The 8473-nt window shown below is 44.7% G+C and overlaps 1 protein-coding gene across 2 annotated transcripts in view; it reads left to right on the forward strand.

Moving 5' to 3' along the window:
• Window positions 1–8473, forward strand: part of TTC19 (tetratricopeptide repeat domain 19) — a 53326-nt gene that overhangs the window by 19871 nt on the left and 24982 nt on the right. For both annotated transcript variants that reach the window (XR_014140611.1, XM_081805657.1), the window contains exons 8-9: window positions 6184–6338; window positions 8037–8199. Coding sequence is in view for 1 of the 2 variants with exons in the window: in XM_081805657.1 (XP_081661783.1) it covers window positions 6184–6338; window positions 8037–8199 (318 nt within the window). In the remaining variant the exon portion in view is untranslated. The remainder of the gene's footprint in view (window positions 1–6183; window positions 6339–8036; window positions 8200–8473) is intronic.

Genomic DNA, 8473 nt, shown 5'->3' on the forward strand with positions numbered 1-8473 from the left:
CGTGGTGGGGGCAGAGGGAGAGGGAGAAGCCGACTCCCCGCTGAGCAGGGAGCCCGATGCGGGGCTCGATCCCAGGACCCTGGGATCATGATCTGAGCCGAAGGCAGATGCCTCAACAACTGAGCCACCAGGCACCCTAGTATGTTTTAAAACTTTATATTAATGGTGTCATATTATACATTTGTTTCTGCAGTTTTTCATGCAACATTATCTTACTGAGATTTATCCGTGTTGTTACTTAAAGCGTCAGTTTTCCTGTCACAAAGGCCTGTCTCCTTGCCAAACCACATGTCTGCGGGGTTGCATTTGTCTAGAGGGGGTGACTCCCTCTAATTGGTTCACTGTGGTAGGAGGTGAGGGGTAAAGAGTGATACAGGCTTGGGTGGCCCTGATTGCTCCATTCCCTGCAACTGCGGTCTAGGATCCTACTGGATGAATGGCCTACGGGTCTCCTGTAGACGGACACGAAGGTTCCTCCTGTTTTACTATGGAAAATAATAGCTCCTTGAACCTTCTTGGACCCGTGTCTCTGTACACACACACACGCACACGCGCGCAAGCTACTCCCCAGGGAATGTACCTAAGCCTGGAATTGGCGGGGTGCATGCCCGAGGTATTACCAAGTTGCTTATCAGTGTGGTTTTACCAGTTAACATTTTCACTAGCAATGTGTTTGTGTTGTTGCTCTGTATCTTTGTTGTTGTTGGACTTTATTTTTTGATGATCTGGTGGGTGTGAAATGGAATTTCATTGGGGCTTCAATGTTTTTTCTGATTGCTAGTGAGATACAGAACATCTTTTCATACATTTATTGACCATGCGGATTTCCTGCTCTGAAAATTGTCTCTTTATATCCTTTGCTTATTTTCTTCTGAAGGGTTGTCTTTTTCTTAATGATTTCTAGGAGTTCTTTATGTATTTGATCAAAATATTTTGTAGGTTACATATCTCTTTGTTACTTGTCTTTTCACTTGAGGGCATTTCACATACAGAGATTAAAATTTGAATGTAATAGAGTCTTATGATATTTTCCTTTATAGTTTGTGCCTTTTGTGTCTTGTTGAATAAAATACTTCTTTCTTCTAAGGTCAGAAAGATAGTCTCTTCTAACTATAGGCTTTTTTACATTTAGTCTTTACCTAGAATTTTTTTTATTATTATTATGTTAATCACCATACATTACATCATTAGTTTTTGATGTTTACCTAGAATTTTTAATATGATGTGAAGTAGTGATAGAATTTTTCCTCCTTCACGGACAGGGTTATAGCTCAGGACTATTTTATTAGTCATCTGTTTCTCACTGATCTGTGATAACATCTGTGTTTTGAGTTTTCATAGATTCATGGAGCACCAGTGTTGTTGAATTCTATAATTAAAATTAATTCTTGGTTTAATTCTTTCTTTTCCATCTTCAGTGCAGTACCTTTCTGTTTTCTTCTTTTTATTTGTTCATCCATTCAGTCAGTCCTCCCAAGAAATATTTTTTGAATGCCTGTCCTGTACCGTACATGTTACTAGGCATGGAGAGACAGCTGTAAATATGAGGAAGCTGCTGCTTCATGGAGCTCAGTTTCTGGTGGAGGAAAAACTCATCATAAACACTATCCAGCCAGTGATAGTATATCCAAAGATGATTAAGCGCTACGGAGACATGTGTCTGAGGGACTGTGTGTGCAGGGAATGTGTGGGGCTGTACGCTGTCATATAGAGGGGTCAGGGAGGGCCTCGTTGGTAAGAAACCTGAAGAATGGGAGGGGATAAGCCAAGCGGCAGTCTCTAAAGAAAATTCTAGGCAAAGGAAGAACACACACAAGGCTCTGAGGTGGATCATACCGGCCATATAAGTAATTATTCAAAACCTACTTCGTTTATAGTCTTGGATTAGTCAATTATCTAAAATTCTTGGGGGTGAGCCTCCTTTTTTATTGTCTGCTGATTCTCATTTATTGTGAATTTCCATGCTTAACTACATTTGGATGATAAATTCATCTGCAGCAGGGTTTTAGCTGGAAGATGAGACTCCGGGAATGTTTTATTCCAGGCACTCAGGTCCAAGCCGAAATGAATGCTTAAATGTAGACATCAAGCTCCATGCGGCTCAGGCTGTGATTAGAGATTTCCATGGTTGTCCTTTTCCCATCTGGATCCCAGGCTGGCCCATGCAAGTTCCTCGTGGTCCCCTCCCCAGTGAGGGCAGGGTCTGGGGAGGGGGCACACGATGCCTACGACGGTCATTCTGGTTTTATGCAAGGGGCTTCAGATCTGATTCTCTGATTGACAGAAGTTGGAAGAACTCAGTTCTGGGTTACAGAGACACTCAGGCCACCCTCACAAAACTGGGCTTTGTGGTGTCAAGTCCCACGCTTTCTGCTCTGGGTTTTTAGCTTACTCCTATTGTTTGGCCCTTGGGATTTCCTTCTCTCCGGAGCTCAGCTGTGCATGTAAAAGGATAGAATTGATCAGTCATCATTACTGGAACCACTCCGTTCAGAACCAGTATCTTATCATTCCTTTTTAGTCTGCGTTTATGTAAGTCTGCATTTGATAATATTGATACATTAAATACACTGCTCCGTTCTCGTGTGGTCATTTCTCTTGGTCATTTCCCTAGTGCATTTGACAATGCCATTTGCTAATATTTTGAGTAAAAATTTCTGTGCTGTATCTTGTTTCATGGACAGATTTGAGGTAGCTTCTCTTTTTCTCTGGTTAGAAATAATATGTGAAAAAGAATTACTTATATAAGTTTGAAGAAATAAATATGATCTCCTTCTCAGATTCAGATAATCTTTGGGAGAGGCTCTGTCTGAGCAATCCCAGTGTATTTCTCAGCTGTTATGGGCTATCTGATTTGTTCTTGTCTAATTTCTAGCAGTTTTTATAGTAATATTTCAAGAAACTGTATTTTAAATGTTACTGCTTAGAAAAGGAACTCTTTTGGTACTTTATTAAAGCTGTGAAGTTTTCTCTTAATTTGGCAGTATGGTAAAGGTTTTATTTTTTTTTTAAAGATTTTATTTATTTATTTGACACAGAGAAATAGCGAGAGCAGGAACACAAGCAGGGGGAGTGGGAGAGGGAGAAGCAGGCTTCCTGCCGAGCAGGGAGCCCGATGTGGGACTCGATCCCAGGACCCTGGGATCATGACCTGAGCCGAAGGCAGACGCTTAACGACTGAGCCACCCAGGCGCCCATGGTAAAGGTTTTATTATGGAGCCTTTTTATTTCTTCCTTAGTCTTGTTTTTTAGAGAAGTAGATTCTCCAAAATTATTTTCATTTTTCATATTATAGAGTGCGATATGAATTTGAAATGCATTTTTCTTAACAGTGAAAAAATATTACAGCTAAAATCATACCTTTTAATTATTTCTAAAAATCTTTACTACCTTTTTTTCCATTGTGGTTAAGTTCCATTGCTGATAACAGTAGTGATGATTTTCTACTGGAATTACCTGTCACTTTATCATACTTTCTAATTGTAAAATATAAAAAGGACTTTTTACAAACATAGAAATATTTAAAGAGAATTAATAGAAATCCCAGAAATAGGAGTTGGCAGTCATTTTGGAAGCATAGAATTTCCAGAATTGGAATAATTATACATTGTTTTGTGATATTTTGGGGGTATGGCAAACAGGTTTGTCTTTAAATGTCATCGAAGAACGTGTGTTTTAGTTCAAAGTCTTCTGATTGTTATAAATTACTTATCTTCTGGACTTTTGTTTGTACTTGAAGAGAACATAGAGATTTGTCTCATTCCTCTCATTTTCAGCGGCCTTTTTTCGTTAGATTATCTTGCAGTACAGTTAATTTTAAACTGCCCCTTGATCATATAAGCTTTTGCTCATGGTTAGATATTTGGTTTCAGTGTTTCCTCCTGGCAGAGAAATAAGGGATCTTTATACGGTAGTTGGTGCCATCCTCTCTTTGCTTTTCTGTATTTATCCATATGTTTGTATATACTTTTAATATTTATGCAGATAACTTTTCTGATGTTTTTTGGAAGTATATTTGTAAGGCGATCTATTTAAAACTATCCCGGGGCACCTGGGTGGCTCAGTCATTAAGCGTCTGCCTTAGGTTCAGGTCATGGTCCCGGGGTCCTGGGATCAAGCCCCGCATCGGGCTCCCTGCTAGGTGGAGAGCCTGCTTCTCCCTCTCACACTCCCCCTGCTTGTGTTCCCTCTCTCGCTGTGGCTCTGTCAAATAAATAAATAAAAATTAAAAAAAAAAAAAAAGGTTTTTTTAGCCTCTGATAACCTGTCAACAGTTGCCTTCGTCCACCCCAAGTGCATTGGCCTATTTTTAAACTCTCTCTTCAATCATTGGTCATCCTGTTATTTGGTTCCATAGTCGTCTTTCAATTCTGTCTGCCTTTTGTACGTTTTCTGAAACTTTGAGGATAGGGCAGGAACGGTGTTCCATGTGAATTTGCTGGTAAACCCAACTGGACATCATGGGTCGGGTGGGTCATGGTTTGCTTGCGGAGTTGCCCTGCAGTCCAGGTCCTCCCCCTGCCTGCGTCGCTTGTCCCCGCTCCTGGGTCTCCGTGTGCCTTGCTACTCGCGTCTGCGCTCGAGGTCTGTGTGCTCGTTCGTGTGGCGTGAGGTGTTCGAAGTTTGTTCCTTTTCGGACATTGTGTCGTCAATCCTGTAATTTTCCCAGAGCTGCTGTATTATTGCAGCCTTTCTTCTTCTGCTTCAAAAAATGGATTAACTGTTCTTTCAATTGGCTTGTGACTTTCTAGTTCAGGATTCTGAGTGTTTTCTGATTTCTTACCAAGCAATGCCTTTTTTGTACCTGAAAACTCTTTCATTTGCCCTATACTTTCTTTGTTGTTAACTCATTCTTGGAATTTATCTTTACCTATTTCTACTAAATAACAGTTTTGACCTAAAAATAATGCTCCATACCTTGATGCTCAAGGTCTTACTTAAAATGTGGGGAAAAGTGGGGCGCCTGGCTGGCTCAGTCGCTAAGAGCATGCAACTCCTGATCGCAGGCTTGTGAGTTCAGGCCCCACGTTGGGTGTAGAGGTTATTTTAAAAAAATAAAATCTTTAAAAGAAAAATGTGAGGAAAAGTTTGTCATTTAATTGGATATTGCAATATTGTGATTTTAAGATATGGTCATTCAGATGACCAAAATCTAGTTCTCATCTATACTTGGTCTTTGTCCAGTTCCTGGCTCAGAGCTCCCCAAACCCGTGGAATTTCTTGTGTTGGGAGTGATTAAGGTGTCTTTTGTTATGTTAATTAGGAGATTCTGGGCCATCTCCTAAGGAGGGTTAGTTGTCCAGAGATCCGGCCCTGTAATTAGAGGGTTGACCAGTCCTACCCCGACCTTGGGGGGGTGGGGGAGGGGCCTAGGGGCCGTAGGATTAATCAGTCACCAACGGCCACTATGTAATGGAGCCTCCATAAAAACCCGGGCAGAGCTCAGAGATTCTGGTTGATGAACACGTGGAGGTGCTGGGACAGTTGGTGCTCTCGGAGAGGGCAGAGAAGCTTCGCGCCCCTTCCCACATACCTTGTGCTATGCGTCTCTTCCATCTGGCTGTTCCTGACTTATATCCTTTTGTAATAAACAGTAACCCAGGGAGTAAAATGTTCTGAGTTCTGTGAGCTGATCTAGCAAATTAATGTAACGGAAGGAGGGAGGCCCGGGAAGCTCAGGTGTGTAGCCCGTTGTCAGAACCTGGACTTGGAGTTGGCATCCTCAGTCGGAGGGGGTCGCACTGGAAGCTGCAGTGTGTCGCCGGCTGCCGTCAGAAGCCCGGGGCATGTGACTGGTGTCTGATGGGGGGGCAGGGGGCGGTGTCCGGTAGGACTGACCCTCAGCCTGGGGCATCGGATGCGATCTGTGAATTCATACACACCCTGCTGGTGTCTGAGAATGGCTTCTGGTGTGGGCACGCCCCCCTCCCCCACCGCACACACTGAAATTGGGTCGGGGAACAGTTCAGATGTTAATCCACCTGCATTGTCGCCTTTGTGTGACAGAGTGGAAGGTCAGAGGTACTTCTTAATGACAGGACACATTCCGTGGGTCCTGGACTGTGAAAATACGTGTGGGCCTTGGTAACAAGCAAGAGGTTGCAGAAGCTTGGCCGGTTCTCTGCCTCACTTTCTCTGTTGTGCTTATATTATATGCCAGCACTGCTCTTCTTTCCTTCTTAGTGGAAGAGAAAGCCAGCACCCACCTCCTCCTTGGCATGTGCTTAGACACCTATGCTCGCTACCTTCTGTTCTCCAAGCAGCCGTCACAGGCACAGAGGATGTACGAAAAAGCTTTGCAGATTTCTGAAGAAATGCTAGGAGAAAGACACCCACAGGTAAGGGAGGAGAGCAGAGAGAGGAGCTATAAGACAAAGCTTTCAGAATTTCCGGGTGTGAGATGCCACACTCCCTGGGGACAGATGCTCAGCGGATGGTCCTAGCTGTTTCCCGTCCGCGCGCCCCGGCCCCTTCCTCTTCCCCCCGCCGCTCTCCCACCCCCAGCTACGTGCTTCAGAAAGACTCGGAGGGCCGCCTGTGGGCTCAGTACAGTGTGCGGCTCTTGATCTTGAGATCGAGAGTTTTGAGTCCCACATTGGGCGTAGGTAGAGATGACTTTCAAAACAAACAAACAAACAAAAATTAAAAAAAGAAAGGGTTTGAGACCTCGCATCAGTTACTGGGTCTGTCCAGAGCATTCTGCGTGCATACTGGTTTACACTGCAGAGCAGCCTTTCCGAACAGGAGGTCTCACCAGGCACCGGGTGCTTCTCGGCCCTCCGGGTACACGGCCACAGCGTTTTGGAATCCTGAATCTCAGTAAGAATCTTAGGAGGAACAGGGTATACGTAAAGGTTCTTGCCTCCCTCGTCCCACAGGTGAAGTGCCACGGGAAGTGGGGAAGGGAGGGAGAGAGGGACTTCACTGAAAAGTCAAAACCACTGACCAAGAATTTAACCACACTGTGCAGAACTCTCTATTACAGCAGAAAACGTGTTGAACTGAAATCTTTGTGTTTCTCCTCTATCACATTAAATTTTTAGGGGTGGGAACTGGATTGCTTTTCTCTGAGATGCTTGGTATCCCCAGCGTAGGACACAGAAATTTTATTTTATTTATTTATTTATTTTTATTTTTATTTTTTTAAAGATTTTTATTTATTTATTTGAGAGAGAGAGAATGAGAGAGAGCGAGTACATGAGAGGGGGGAGGGTCAGAGGGAGAAGCAGACTCCCTGCCGAGCAGGGAGCCCGACGCGGGACTCGATCCCGGGACTCCAGGATCATGACCTGAGCCGAAGGCAGTCGCTTAACCAACTGAGCCACCCAGGCGCCCTGACACAGAAATTTTAACCAGACTGAACATGTCCCAAGGCTGGGGTCGAAGGGCGGGGCACGGTACTGGGCTATGAATTATCCTCAGGAAAGGGATTTAGTCACTGAGGAGTAAGAAGACAAATCTGGAATTCACATCACAAGAGCTAGAACTGAGGCTTGAAGCTGTGACTTCAGGGGATGAGGTGGGTCTGCCGTTCTTAGTGTCAAAATTTTAAAATGCTGATTTAAGACTTTTAAGATTCCAAACCCTTAAAGGGAATCTCCCTAAAACCAATAATCTACATATTTCTTCTCGATGAGTCTTAGAGCTACCCATAGGAATGACATCCTAAGAAGGCGCTGGAGGCTGGCTTCTCAGGATTGCTGAACCTTAAATGAGATCGTTACAGCTGCTTCTTGCTGTTTTATTTGTGTGCGTGTGCTTCTAATTTGGTCATTCGATTAATAGGTGATATTCATCCTGTTCCCAAGTTTCTAGATTTGTATCATTTTCCCGAGTTGAACGGATGCTGTGTGCTGTACAGTGTGAATGATAAACGTCCGGGGCTTGTTAAAGGCTGATGCCCTTCACCTGTGGAATGCTAGGAACCATGAAATCTTAAGCATATATTCAGGTCACCAAACTCCAGATTGTTCAGTCTGTATAGCTGTTGTGTTTGTTTTTTTTTTTAAACTGGCCCTGGTTTCTTTTGCGTACAGACCATTGTGCTGATGAGTGACCTGGCGACCACCCTGGACGCGCAGGGCCGCTTCGACGAGGCCTGCGTTTACGTGCAGAGGGCGTCCGACCTGGCCCGGCAGATCGAGCACCCCGAGCTGCACATGCTGCTCAGTAACCTCGCTGCCATCCTGATGCACCGAGGTAGGGCGCCCCGGAAGCCGGACTGCCCCGGCTTGAGGGAAGGGGGTCCCTGCAGGTAGGGATCTGTGAGAAGATTTTAGGGAGGGCAAGGGGCAGGCAGGAAGCTCCGGAACGAAGCAGCTGGCTGAAGGTCCCCAGCAAGGACGTGTGTTTGGATGAAGCATCGCTGTGTTTGGTGGCTGGGACTTGCCTGGCGAGCCCAGGCTGAGGGAGGCGGGCCCGGCGTCCAGAGGGCTGGCTGGCGGGACCTGGAGGAGAGGTGGGCTGTGCCGCG

Source organism: Leptonychotes weddellii, chromosome 15 (assembly GCF_054177405.1).
Source record: "Leptonychotes weddellii isolate Sample4059 chromosome 15, ASM5417740v2, whole genome shotgun sequence".
Lineage (NCBI taxonomy): Eukaryota > Metazoa > Chordata > Mammalia > Carnivora > Phocidae > Leptonychotes > Leptonychotes weddellii.